Below are 14,903 nucleotides of genomic sequence, written 5' to 3'. Positions count from 1 at the left end.
AATATAAAAAGTGGATTCCACATTTCACTAACTTTTCCAACCAACTTTTCTTTATATTTCTTAAAACCTGTGTCTATAATAAGAGTGACAATTACTGTGGGATTGAGGGAGTATTTATGAAAATTATTTATAAATATATATGGGCAGTTTATGTTTTATACTCTTCCGTTTAATAAGAATATGCATTTTCTGATATTAATTTTTTTTCTCTAATGATGCAAGATCTATTCTCTACTAATAATATTTTTAATTATTACTTGTTTTTTTTATCAATTGTCTAATTAACAGTATACTATTGTGGAACAAAAGGAGTCTAGTACTTGTTGTATACAATTATATGTAACTATATAGTACTCCCTCCGTCCCCCAAAATTCATCACCATTTGACCCGGCACAGGTTTTAAGAAATATGTAATAGAAAGTGAGTCGAAAAAATTAGTGGCAAGTGGGTCCTATTTTTATATATTAGTTTTAAAATAAAATGTGAGGGAGAATAAGTTAGTGGAATGTGAGGTCCACTATAAAAAATGGTAAAAGTGAAAGGTGACAAATTTTTAGGGACAGACGAAAAAAGAAATAAGTGACAAATTTTCAATGACGGAGGAAATGGAGTATATAGTTAGACGTTAGTGATTCGAGCTCTTCAAGGTCCTACGTGACATTTTATGGGATTTGATATTATATTTTTCTAAACTTCTAATGATTCTCGAGCCTACGTTAGGACTCTATCCGTATGCAACTTAATACTATTTCTATTATACTACATCAACTTTGAAATTAATATTATATGTGACTCTTGTAATATAGTAACTATATAAGATACGAGAGACATACTAGCTTGAAATCGAACACTATTCCCTCGGACATACGAGTTTTAAGAAATGATAAATTAAATGGGCGGAAAAAATTAGTAGTTTCTCACTTATATTTATTAGTTTTAATTTAAATATGAGTGGAATAGATTAGTAAATAATGGGACCTATTACTATTTATAATATGCAACTTCTATTGGCGGATGGATTGAAATAGAAAAACACAACTCTTATTCGCGAACGAAAAAAATACTACTCCCTCCGTCCCTGAAAATTCGTCACATTTAATTTTCTGCACTTGTTTTGAAAAAATGATAATAAACAGTTAAAGTGGAGAAAGAGTAAAGTAAGAGAGAGAATAATATAAAGGAGACTCTTCTCTACATTATTCTCTCTTTTACTTTACATTCTCTCAATATTAATTATTTATTATCATTTTACTAAAACAAGTGCAGAAAATGAAATGTGACAAATTTTCGGAGACGGAGGGAGTATTTTCTTTTAATCAGATATTTCAGAAATTTAATGAAGTAGATATTTTCTGAAGGGCACACATGTCTAATTTTTTAAATTTGTTAATAGAATAGTGTAGTGTGTCGTAATCATTTAAAAGGAGAGGTAAAAGCATATTTGGTTGGAGCAAGATGAATTCGTTCAACTAAAATTGGAAACAAGAAATCAAGAATGCCATGAACTACACACCAAAGAAAACGCACATGCGCATAAATGCATTATAGTACTTTGCGGTCACAAGCATCTTTGCGGTCGGGCGGGCCCCATTGCCCGAGTGCCGTGCTCGAGTATAAGTGAGTGAGGTTCGATTAATCGATAATTTCTCTCACAAAAAAAATCAAGTATGAAGTTTTTTTCTCGGTTTGGTTAATCATTATAAATGGGAAAAAAAGGATATATCAATTAACTTAAAAATCAATTTAGTTATCAAATTAACCTTAACAAAAAATTAAAATATATTTTAATTAAAAATAGAGCATAATTTAAAGAGTGAACTACATAAATGGTACTCGATCTTTCACTTTCGCACATAAATGGTACCTGATCTTTATTTTATATCGTTTTCGGTACCCCATGACAAAAATAACCCTAGGTACCAAACATGTGATTTTTTTGTTATGGAGGATATTTTTGGAAATTTCAATTAAATAGTACCAAAAATGTGATTTTTTTTCTTCCTTTCTTATTTCTTTTTTTCTTCTTTAGTTTCTTTCTTTTTTCTTCATTTTCTTCTTTCTTTTTTCTCCTTAGTTTATATTTCCTCGTTTTTATTTTCCTTCTTTCTTTTTAGTGTTTTATATATATACATCTAATTGCAATCATAATATAAATCAAGAACAAAACACCTAATTTAATCAATTGAATACTTTTTATTAAATTATTTTATACTCATTTTAGGGTTGAAACACCTAACTAAAAATATTCAACTCTTTATACCATTATGGATACAATTCACAATTTTAAACTTTTATTGAGACTATTTTGATTAGTTATTAATTTAATATAAAATAATAATTATTATAATTATAATTATAATTATAATTATCATTATTATTATATAATATTATATGATTCATAATTTAAATAATTATACTATAATTATTTATTAATTACTACCAGTTTTTAGTATTATAACAATAATATTATTATAATAATTAAATATAATTATAATTAAGTATATTTGAATGATATTAAAAAATAAATTAATTATTAATTTATAGCATCAAAATAATAATATTAGTATTGATTAATAATAATAGTATAAAGAGTGAGGAGAATGAGAGAAGATATCCTCTAGGACACAAGTGGAAAAATGTATTTGTTTAGAGGACATTTTGAGGTGAAAATTAAATCAGGTACCAAAAATGTGATTTATAGGTACAAAAAATGATATAAAATAAAGATCATGTACCATTTAAGTGCAAAAGTGAAAGATCAGATATCATTTATGTAGTTCACTCTAATTAAAAAAATACAAACGGATCTATCAAATATAAGAAAAAACTTTAATTGTGAGCAACACGTATGGATTTGGAGCAAGCTTAACAATGCCACCAGAAGTCAGTGTGTGTTGATGATTAAAATAAAAAAAAATTACAACTATCTCATATCGGTGTACAAAGATAACTGAAATCTATATAAATCTCATAAGCCCCTCCTCTTATCATCAATTGATTTTAGGATGTAACCCATATATTTCTATCTATGTTTAAAGACTTTCAAATATAGTTCGAGTGAGGTGAACTTAGCAATCTCAAATGAGGATGTGATTCATGCTAGGATTCGTGGGGGTTCGATAATACACGGTTTTATTTTCTAGCCAACATCAAATAGTTTTGGCTCACAATTTTCGGTCATGTTTAAATGAATAAAAGAAGAATTATTCTGGCCATTTATATTAAATCATACGTAATTTATTTCTCAATGAAGCATGTTTTTTTAATCCATGTGTAAAACGTGTTAGATTTAGGAATCCATCTACTTCAATATACCTAAAATAAATGCTAAATTTGCTTTGGAGAGCATGCGTTTTCAAACAATGTCTTATCTAAAACATGTTACTTTAGTTTTAGGAATCTATCAATTTTAACACCTAAACCCTTATTCAAGATTTCATTTTGCATTTATTTTCCAACAGTTAGGATTATATTGGATCCACGTTTTTTTTCTATTTAGGTCAAGAAAAATATCATTAGAAACTTAACATAAAAAAATAGCCTATTTTATCATAGTCTACTCGGTTGTAGAAATGTAAATTATCGCTAAAAATACTACCAACTACACAAATAGAATAAGCTCGTTGCACAATTCTATTCAATTAACACATAAATTCGATTGAAAAATCACTATACATTATACATCATGATAAATAATTTAAGTAAAATATGATGAATCATTGATGTGCCGCTTTATTGTTAATCAATCATATATAAAAAATTGTTTCTATGCATACTTTTTTTAATTTGATGGATAAAAATGATTTTAAGATTATATCTGCATTAATTTTAGAAACAAGAGATTCCGTAACTTAAATTCATGAATTTATACTATTTTCTTGTAACATAATATACTGTATATGATAAAAAAAAATGCACTTAGTTCAAAATATTTAACACGTATATTTACTAAATTTTGATACAAATAACTACTCCATTTACGAAATCTTCATTGCATTAAAAAATATATTTGCCAGCCAAATTATATTTAAAGTTACTCCAAAATAAATTATTCTAAAATAACTAACATCATAATTTTACATTTTTGTACTAAAAATATAAGTTTTATTCCAATTATATTTCTGCAATTTCCCTCCACTAGCATAGCTCATGGTGTCATGGTGATGATGGATGCAAGCCCACATGGGGCTTATGATATTTGCATGAATATTAATCCCACCTCTCTCTCTCTCTCTCTCTCCATCCCAAAAATTTCTTCTACATTTGTCTGTCTCTCTGTTAATGCAGCTGATTTTATTGTAAAAATGGAATCTTTAGCTATAAAGAATTGAAATGAAGTTTGTTCCTCTTTTTCTTTTCAACATTTGTTCCAATCACTATGTTGTTTGATGCTTGTGTGCTTGCTTTGTTCAGATAAAGAAGTTTGTTTACAAATGGCAACTTCAAATGAGAAGTGGATTGACAATGTCCAGTTTTCTTCCTTGTTCTCCCCACCTCCAAATGATGCACAGCAACACCATGTATGTTTTGTTTCCCATATCTTCCTTGTTCTTCCCTAATCAACACAACAACAAGTTTTCCTTTCTTGGCTAATGAAATTCACTAATCTTGAAATTTGACTTGTATATTATAGGCTCAAGTTAGTAGCTATGTGGAGATGCTCATCTCAGAACAATTCCATCAGGATTTAGAGGAGGTATTTTCCTCTTCTAAAGGTCTCATTATCAGTTTGAATAAACTGTTACTACTAACTGTGCTGCATGTTGTGTTTATAGGTGATTCGAGGCCGGTATCCGTGTAATGAGAAAACACTATTTGATGATGTTTTAGGTACTATCTTGTTGCATATTCTGATAAAAATGTGAAAATATACTGGCAAAACAGCATGACAAGATGTGTGTACACTTTGCAATTGCAGCAGCATTGGTTGTTCACCACCCAGACCAGGGCTCTACTGTCATTGTGCCCATCATATCGTGCATCATCGATGGCTTGCTCGAATACCACAGCACCAACCCTCCCTTCCCTTCTTTCATCTCCCTCGTCCGCCCTGACAGCAATGTACTAATTCGGTCCTGTTTTCTATCCATGTGTCTATGTATCATGCTTGTCTTTTCTCTCAGGTGGATTCCGAGGAGTTGGTCCTTGCATACGGGGAGATACTTCGAATCTTGACTCATTACAACAGACCAGTTTACAGGAGACACACCAAGGGTTCATCAACTTCATCCACAGAATCTTGTTCTGGTTCGTGCTCGAGGCCATTGTCACCCTGGATCACTGACATGTTGCTCCAAGCACCTCAACGTATCCGGACTCATTACTTCCGTTGGTAAGCAGAACAAATTTTATCATGATGTGTTCGGACATGGCTGAGCCTTTCCTACTTCAGGTGTGGAGGCGTGGCCGGGACATACGCACCTACACAGCTCAAACAGGCTTCCACTGGTTAGTCAAGTATAATCATGAGTTGTGTTGGTTGAGGAGGTTTATGATGCTAATACATGAATCAGGGAGGCATCATGTGCTCATGACATCCACTCCGATATGGGCAGTTGCTAACGGCACTGCAGTTATACTCAGCGTATGCGACGAAGAAGTTGCTCGTTACCAGACTGCTACGCTGACAGAAGCTGCTGTCCAAGCAGTCTTGCTTCCACCTGAAACAGCCCCTAAGGACGAGCATCCCATAGCCGACCTACCAGCTCTCGAGCCATACGCATGCCTCTTTCATCAGTTAACTTTTCCCCTACTCAAACTCATTTTATACATAAAGCTTCAAATACGCACCAGTCCTTTACTTTCTCTAGCTTCGTTTAGATACTACACGAGTTCAAGCCCGAGCGTGACCCAAAGGCTGCTTATGGAGCTGCTCGAAGCTCCACCATCATGGGCTCCTTGCGCACTCGAAGCAGCTGTGCAACTAGTGGAACTCCTTAGAGCAGCAGACCACCAAGCCTCAGACAACAAGGTAGCCCTTTTTTTCTTTTACTATGTATGCTTTTGTTTTGTATGTTGATATTGTTTTTTTTTTCGCAAAAAGCTTCCGAGGAATTGGATGTGCCTGCATTTCCTTCGTGCAATCGGAAATGCAATGTCCATGGAAGGCCAAATTGCTGCAGACGCTGCTGCTGCTTTACTGTTTCGGATACTCTCCCAACCTTCTTTACTCTTTCCTTTACAAAGCCAAACTGATGAGGTAATTCACCTCATTTTCGTGTGATTCTTTCGAACTATATATGCTTGCTATTATCTAACATGAACAAGATATCAGCCAAGAGAGTTACCTACGGCAGAAGAGATTGCATCGATGCTTTGTGCGAACGGCCTTGAGGTGGAGCGGAGAATATGCTTGATATGGGAAGCTGCTTATGGTTTGATCCCTCTAACTTCCTCCTCTACGGATCTCTCCATAATCGTGGCCGCGACTTCTCTGCAGCCGCCTATACTATCATGGAACTTGTACATTCCCCTTCTCAAAGTACTCGAGCATCTACCTCGTGGAAGTCCCTCCGAGAGCTCTCTGATGAAGATATTTGTCGCTACTGTCAAAGCAATCCTGAGTAGAACATTCCTGCCCGAGTCATGTAAAGAGCAGATTCAGAGAACAAGAAATGCGTACAAGACTCTAGTCGTTTGTGAGCTTCGAACAATAGTCCATTCTCTGTTCTTGGGGTCGTGTGCTTCTGTGGAGCTCGCTTCCCGCCTTCTCTTTGCTGTGCTGACTGTCTGCGTGAGTCATGAAGCAGAGCTCGGTGGCAGCAGGAGACGTGGAGCTGAGGAAGTCGAAAAATTGGCTAGTAAACAAGGGCCTATAGCAGCATTTGTTTCATATGTCGTTGCTGCTGTCTGCGCTCTCTCGTGTGAGCTACATACATACACTCTCATTTCATACCAGTTAGATGCCAGTGCCAAATGTAGGTCCATTGATCACACGCGACGAATACTAGCAGTTTTGGAAGCACTCATTTCTTCCGAACTCTCTAGTATTGGCACATCATGCAGCTATACCTCTGATGAGATAGTGGTCACTGTGATGGTTGCAGCTCACGTTTACGATCTATTTAGACGTTCCAAGGCCTGCAAGAAGGCTCTTTCGCTCATGATGAGGCGCAAGTGGGACAAGGAGATTCGTTCCCGAGCATCTTCCCTCTTCAAACTGATTGATGTCCAATGTAAATCTGTTGCATCCATAGCCGAGAGAGCAGGATCGTTGGAGGACTGGCTACTGTACGGGGTGTCTTCCCCTTTTCAGGGGAAGAAACGCAAGAAGAATGCTGGCTGTTTTCACTTTGGATCCGGCCAGGCATCTTCTTTGTTGTGTGAAAATGTAGCAGGTTCTGAGGCTTTGTGCATATGTGAGAAGGCTGAATCTAATTTTTCGACTGGCTTTAACTGCAGCAGGCAGGCTCTTAGATCCATCCTCGCGGAGAAACAGCAACTGTGCTTCTTGGTGGTTTCTTTGCTGTGGTACACCTTGATTGTATCACCTGAAATCCAGCCGAGAGCTGAGAGTTCGTCTGCGCAGCAAGGATGGAGGAAGGTACTTATGATCAATCTGTCATAGATGAAGGATACATTGCACAGATTAGTATATGATGGTTGAAAAATACAGGTGGTGGATGCTCTATGCAACGTCGTCTCAGCATCGCCAGCAAAAGCTGCAATCGCTGTCGTTGTTCAGGCAAGCAACGAATTGAGGCCTTGGACTGTTGAAGACGAAGATCATGGACAAAAGACGTGGAGAATCAACGAGAGAGTAGTGAAAGTGATTACTGAACTAATGAAAAGCCATGAGAATATACAGTCATTGATGATCATGGCTAGTTCGTCCGAGCTTCTCCTCCGAGCAACTGATGGAATCCTGATCGATGAAGGAGCATCCACATTGGCTCAACTCGAGGTGCTGGAAGCTGCAGCTAGAGCAGTTCACCCGATGCTCAGATGGGGGGATCCCGGATTGGCAGTGGCGGAGGGTGTTGTAGACGTACTGAAGGTAGTCGTGTTTCCTGCTCGGTGATCTAGATCTTTGTCTACATGATTAATCTCTCATAGACTTATAATGTGCAGTGCCGCCTTGATGCAACTGCTCGTTGCATTTCCCATCCGAGGGCTCGTGTTCGATCCCTCAGCAACTCTGTGCTCCACACACTGGTGCACGTTGGCTCAAGGTGCAAACCCTCAGCTACAGGCATCGTTGGGATGAAAGACGCCGTGGACAAGTGTTTGGAGTTGGAAACTCGTAGGCGGCTCGAGGCAGGCTTGCCGGTGAACTTCGTCCAAGCCATTGCAAAGGAATTAAGCTGTTGCACCATATCCTCTTGAAAACACCCTATTTTTAAATGTGTAAATAAGCCATTAGGCATTCATTATTCATTCTTGAAGAAGGAAAACAGAGTTTACAGACAATTAACAAAAGGGTTAAAATCCCAGACAACAATGATTGATAAATACTACAGTAGGAAACTAACTACATCTTGCTCTGTTTAGAGAGGCTGCCCATAACTTTGGCCTTGGCCCTGAGCACAAACTTCTGCGTCTTCCCGGTCGAAGTCTTTGGCAATTCCTCGAACACCACTGTCCGTGGCACCATGTAATGAGGCAGCCTCTCGCGGCAGTAGTTGATGATCTCCTGCGTGGTAGCAGCATGACCCTCCTTGAGCTTCAAAAATGCGCAAGGCGTCTCTCCCCAGTGCTCATCCGGCCTCCCCACGACAGCAGCCTCAAGCACGGCCGGATGGCTGAAGATCACCGATTCCACCTCTATCGTGCTTATATTCTCCCCTCCGGAGATGATTATATCCTTTGACCGATCCTTCAGCTCGATGTATCCATCCGGATGAATCACCCCCAAGTCCCCAGTATGAAACCACCCCCCTTGAAACGCTTCTTCAGTCGCCTTAGCGTCGTTCAAGTAACCATTCATCACCGTGTTACCTCTAAACATGACTTCACCCACCGTCTTCCCATCCCGAGCCACACTCTGCATAGTAACAGGGTCCTTGATATCAAGCTCTTCCATCCCGAGATGCGGAACTCCCTGGCGCGCCTTGAGTTTCGCCCGAGCCTCAAGAGGTAGGGAATCCCACTCCGGCTGCCAAGTGCAGATAGTCCCCGGGCCATACGTTTCTGTGAGACCATATGCGTGGGTGATGTTAAATCCTTGCTCCTCCATCTCAAAGAGCACCCGAGGAGGCGGTGGTGCAGCACCTGTCATCACGGTCACCCTCCCGGGGAGAGGCCTCCTCTCACTAGGAGACGCGTTGATGATCATGTTCAAGACGGTTGGAGCACCTCCCATATGTGTGACACGATGTTTGGCTATGCTATCGAATATCCCCTTCGCGGTGACATTCCTTATGCATACATTGGTTCCACCTTGTGCTGCCACAGCCCAAGTCAGGCACCATCCGTTGCAATGGAACATAGGCACGGTCCATAGATACACGGGCATAGACTGCATCTCGTTAAGCAGAATCGCAGCCATGGAGTTCAGATACGCGCCTCTGTGACTATACACAACGCCTTTGGGGCTCGACGTTGTGCCAGAGGTGTAATTGAGGGAGATAGGGTCACACTCATCATCCGGCCTTACTACTGCAAACTCAGCCTCTCCCTCCGCTAGTAAAGACTCGTATTCTGCCATTTCCGTCCCAAACTTTGGCCGAGAAACTGAATCATGAGGGTCGGGAATCAAGATGAGAGAAGGCAACGGGGAGCCCTTCTTGGACAAGACCTTGAGAGCGCCCTTGGCAATGTCAAGAAACTGGTAGTCGACGAATATGATCTTGGCTTGTGAATGAGCGAGCAACACGGCCACCATGGCGGAATCGTGGCGTATGTTGAGTGTGGAGAGGACTGCTCCAGCCATTGGAACAGCAAAATGTAGCTCATAAGTTTCTGGAATGTTTGGAGCCAAGGAAGCAACCTACCACACCATATACTATGCGTTATACTTCAAAATTCAATATAGCTTCAAGCAAAATAAAAGGCTAACAAAATCTCCAGAAAATAACACATAGTTGAAAATTCAATATAGTTTCAAGAAAACTAAAAAGGCTAAGAAAAACTCCAGAAATTAACTACTGCCTCCGTCAACAAAAAATAATCTTTGACGACACGAGCTTTAATGCAAAATAAAATTAGTAAATTAAGAGAGAAAAAGTTGTTAGAACTATTGAACCTTCGTCAAATTCCATGTTTACATGTAAATTATCAACTCATGATTTGTTCTAGTTTTGCAACCAAGCAAGATTCTGAAATAGCACTAGCAGAGGTGAGCCAAAACGACGTTGTGTTAAGTCAAGGTTCGAGACATGAATGTATACAACTTGAAGCAAGGTATAAGGCAATGTATATGTAACAAATCTCCAAAAATTAGCTATGATTAATCATGGGATATTTCCTATTGAACTTTCGTCAAATTCTAGTTTTACATATAAATGACGTATTAATCTATTCTAGTTTTGCAACCAGTCAAGATTTAGCGCTAAAATGGCACAAGTCAACCAAAACGGCAAATAAGATAACTCACAATCGAAATCAAACAATAACAACCAGAGCTTAATAAAACTCATCTAAATTGGGAATCAAAGTAGACACAAATTAAAGTTGAAGTGGGGAATGAAACTCACAACATCGCCGCGGGATATTCCGCGGCGGCAGAGGGCGGAGGCGAGGCGGCGACACCTCTCGTGGGTCTGCTTCCAAGTGAAGTTGATATCTCCATAAATAATAGAAGTTCTGTCTCTGTAAACAATGGCTGATCTCTCCAGAAAACTAATGGGAGTAAGTGGAACATAATTTGCTGAACATTTCAGTGTAGCTTTGGCCATCACTTCTCAAATTCACTTCTCAAATATTCTAATTTTTATATTTGTGTCTTCGGCTCACGTGTAAAAAATCAAACTCACGTGACCTGAACCCCATTAGATTCCGACGCGTGGCTTTTCTCGTCACTGAAATTGGAAAAATTACTCCTAAATCGTGATTATTGGGCAATTGTGGAGGTTTGTGTATGCTTACGTCACTATCTTCGTCACCACGTAAGTCATTTTTTATTATGATATACTACTAGATTTTAATAAGAAAGTTAAAAAAGTGAGTTGAATAAATTAATGGAATATGAATTTCATTATTTATATATATAAGTTTTATAATAAAATGTGAGTAGAATAAATTGGTGGAATGTGAAACTTCCTTTAATAAAAGTAAAATAGAACTCTTAATATGGAACAGACTAAAATGGTATAATAAAATTTTTATTGTGGGACAAAGGAAATATTATCAAACCTGAGATTATTTTTTCATTAAATTGGTACTACTAATAATTTACTTGTAATAGTACATGAACATTGACTAACTGCTTTAATTGGGTTAAGCTCAAACTGCACTAGTGGTGATTAATTAATTACTTCCTCCGTTTTATTATACATGAAAACGTTTCTTTTATACACATATTTAAGTAAAATAAAGTGGAGAGGAAAAAATAAGAGATATGATAGAATAAGAGCATCTCAAAGGAAAAGGTAAATTGAGAAGATATACTTTTCATTTACCTTCTCAAAAAGATAATTATATCTTAAAAATTAGTGGACTCTAAGAAAGAAAGATAGAAATTAACAAGATAAATAAAAATAATTAATTTTTTACCTTTTGAACAAGAAGATGGAAAAATACATTTTCAAAATGAAAATATATATAATACCGTCTGAAAATGTGTCACTTTAGGATGGAACCGAGGACGTAGTAATAATGCAATATCATGAGTTTCTTAGAAACCAAATAAATGATCACATACATGATTAAACTGTGTTTATGAGTTTATCCCTATACCAATCCAATACAATTACACATATCCAATAAAATGTTGACAAATGTCGAGATGTGCTTGGCTTAATCTGACAACTTTTCTTATAAATGGCTGGTGTAGAATTTTTTTTTACGTTCTCCCTCCGTCTCAGTTTAAGAGTCATATTTTGCTATTTTTATCTGTCTCAGTTTAATAGTCTCATTTATAATTTATTATATTTGGACATAAAATTTAACATTATTGTTAATGAAATTTACACTCAAATGTCATTACTTTCATTAAAATAAAACAAATTCTAAACATACAAAAAATCAAAAGGGTCCCACTTTCCACTACCTCACTTCAATTATTACACACTACAACAACCACTACCCCACTTCAATTATTACATACTCTAACAATTTTTTAAAACCCATACCCTAATTAAATTGCATTGCTAAACCGGGACGGGTGGAGTACTAACTAAATATTTGATGATTGACGAGATTGTTATTTAAATTATCATTTTTGTTAATTTTTAATTAATCAAGTAGTAGTAATTTTAAATTTGGCAAGTTATACTTTACCCTCTTTGTCCGCGAATAGGGTCTTGGTTCTTCTCATTTAGGCCCCTCTGCGGACAGGAGTTCCGATTCATTATTACTATAAATGTATAGATATTTCACATTCCACTTACTAATACTATATACAGGTAGAACTCATATTCTATTGATTTTCTTCCACATACTTTTCTTAATATTTCTTAAAACTCGCATCGAAAAGAAATAAGTCTTTTATTCGTGGACGGAGGGAATATTATTTTTATAATATTTCCATTTGTGTCATAAGTATAAATTATTTTGCGCCAATTTATTGGGACGATTGTAGATTCTGAAGCATCATTCTTTGCAAAAATTAAAGAAAAAAATGACCACGCAATGACCAGCGAGTATGAACACTTTAATGCATCTGAAATAAATCAATGTCAAGCCAGGTAAAATGTGCCATATAATCGCTGAAAAATAAATTATACTATCAGACAATTGCGAATGTTACAGTTACAGTTACTCCCTTAGGGAATAAAGTAAAAATTACTTCATCCATCCATGAAAAATAGTCTCATTTTGCTAGTTTAGAATGTATACAAAAAATAGTCTCTTTCCTTAAAGCGAAAATTTTCTCTCTCGTACTCTTCTCACTTTTTCTCCCTTGTCTCGTACGATACCTACTTTTTCTCTATATCCCTCTTACTTTACTCACTTTTTCTCTTCTCCTCTTTTACTTTACGAATTTCTAATTAAAACATGTGTCGTCCACAAATGAGACTATTTTTTGTAAATGAAGGAAGTATTAGATGTTTTATTTTAAAATGAATCAACTAACTTGACATAATTAAAAATAGAATACAGTTCAACTAATTTGGAACATAAAAAGTAGTAGTATAATTTAATTTGTCAAGATTTGAAAATTATATGATTAATCAAAAGCAACCAAAATGTGTGATTTAAATTACATTTTTTCTTTATAGTTTAATTTATCTTTTATCTTTTGATATCTTTATTTTTTTTATTTTATTGGTAATAACTATTACCTAGACCAGTCTATCATAATCATGGACGGCGACGGCCTACGAGTCTATTACATCTCTTCGAATAGTAGTAGCACATGATGTTTTTGCATAAGAGAGAAGAAACGCAATTAGTTAATGAAAAATGCTTTTATTAATTACCCCAACATTGTTTGAGTTTCCCTTGTTTATCAAAATTTTCGTTCATTAGTTCATGAAAAACACTTTTGTTAGCGCACACGTGCAGAGCACACGTAAGCCTCTAATATCGTAAAATTGCACATATAGTAGTCAAATTAAATTTAATAAATAGGAGTATATGTAATTAATAGGAACAATGCTAACTAATGTAGCATTGTAAATTGTAATTAGACATGTCTAAGACTCTAAGCTACAGCTTTAATCCGCCGCATCCTATTGTTTAGAGCCAAAACTACCCGCGGCCGCGGGCGTCTATGCATAGCACACCCAAATTTTTTTTTATTATTGTAAATACTCTAATTTCCTCTATAAATTCTTTCATTTTCTACCGGTTTTGTCACACTAACACACTTCTGCATAATATGATCGAAGAAATGAGACACGTAACACTTAAGAGCATCTCCAATGCACGGATGTCCCACTAGGACTTCTCAAAAACACCTCATGTCACGTCACTAGGACTTCCCATCCCACTGCCACGTCACTAGGACTTCCCCTGCACAATCCGCCCTTCCCACTAGGACTTCCCGCAATAAAAAAAAATCACAAATTCACAAATAAAGCAATTTACGTTTACGGAAATAAAATTTCAACACGAATACGAACGGGAAAAATTAACAACTTCATTAAAAAAATGGCGGACGTCCGCCCGCCCGTCGCCCGGACGTCCGAGGACATCCGACATCCTTACGGGACGTCCGTATCCGAGTTGCTTCGTTACAATGGCGGACGTCCCGGTCGCCCGTCGCGGATGTCCGACCGGACGTCCGCCATTGGAGATGCTCTTGTTTTAATTACTTCTCCATAATTTTAGTTAATATACTAATGTATTCCTTCCATCCCAATAATTGTCTACTTTGATTCTAATACGGGTTTTACAAAATATAAATGAAAGTGGATTGAAAAAGTAAGTGGAATATAAGTCTCACTTTTATATACTTCATCGGTCCCTTAAAAATAAACCACATTTGCCATTTTGGGATGTCTCTTATAAATAGACTAGTTCTATTTACGGAATTTTTTTCTATCTAATGGGATGGATCTCATTCTCCACACTCCAATCCCTTTTCCTTATGCATTAAAACACGTGCCGTTTCAAATGTTGTCTATTTTTTAGGGACGGCGCCACGGAGGGGATATTAGTTTTAGTGATGTTTCATTTCTTAATGTATGATACTACACATTTGTAGAGTTCAGAATGACTTCATTTTCAATTATTTAGTGGCTGATCGAGCATTCGGGAATGGAAGGAGCGAACCTGACTATTTTTTGGGTCTTCAGGTTGACGCCGGGGGGTAAACAAAGGGGCAGAAATAGAAATTTTATGTCTGGATAAGGGAAAT

General features: G+C 36.7%; 2 protein-coding genes across 3 annotated transcripts; one reads left to right on the top strand and one right to left on the bottom strand.

The window, feature by feature from the left end:
- The first annotated feature begins 4,168 nt into the window (after positions 1–4,168).
- On the top strand, positions 4,169–8,426 carry LOC121809730 (protein GIGANTEA-like). Of its 2 annotated transcripts, none has more exons than XM_042210501.1 (12): positions 4,169–4,521; positions 4,635–4,697; positions 4,777–4,831; positions 4,920–5,062; positions 5,125–5,333; positions 5,394–5,449; positions 5,515–5,737; positions 5,822–5,972; positions 6,045–6,200; positions 6,276–7,544; positions 7,617–7,997; positions 8,072–8,426. In XM_042210501.1, the coding sequence occupies exons 1-12, from the start codon at positions 4,390–4,392 to the stop codon at positions 8,324–8,326; spliced, it is 3,093 nt and encodes a 1,030-aa protein (XP_042066435.1). In that variant the 5' UTR covers positions 4,169–4,389; the 3' UTR covers positions 8,327–8,426. The 2 variants fall into 2 exon arrangements, with proteins under 2 accessions (XP_042066435.1, XP_042066434.1); XM_042210500.1 differs by having other exon boundaries at positions 8,057–8,426.
- Positions 8,337–10,836, bottom strand: LOC121809731 (butanoate--CoA ligase AAE1-like). Its single transcript, XM_042210502.1, has 2 exons — positions 10,636–10,836; positions 8,337–9,929 (listed from the first exon to the last, which is right to left on the bottom strand). The coding sequence occupies exons 1-2, from the start codon at positions 10,834–10,836 to the stop codon at positions 8,472–8,474; spliced, it is 1,659 nt and encodes a 552-aa protein (XP_042066436.1). The 3' UTR covers positions 8,337–8,471.
- Positions 10,837–14,903: the final 4,067 nt, after the last annotated feature.

Source organism: Salvia splendens, chromosome 6 (assembly GCF_004379255.2).
Source record: "Salvia splendens isolate huo1 chromosome 6, SspV2, whole genome shotgun sequence".
Lineage (NCBI taxonomy): Eukaryota > Viridiplantae > Streptophyta > Magnoliopsida > Lamiales > Lamiaceae > Salvia > Salvia splendens.
Note: the sequence above shows the minus strand (reverse complement) of the source record. Positions and strands in the feature narration are given on the sequence as shown.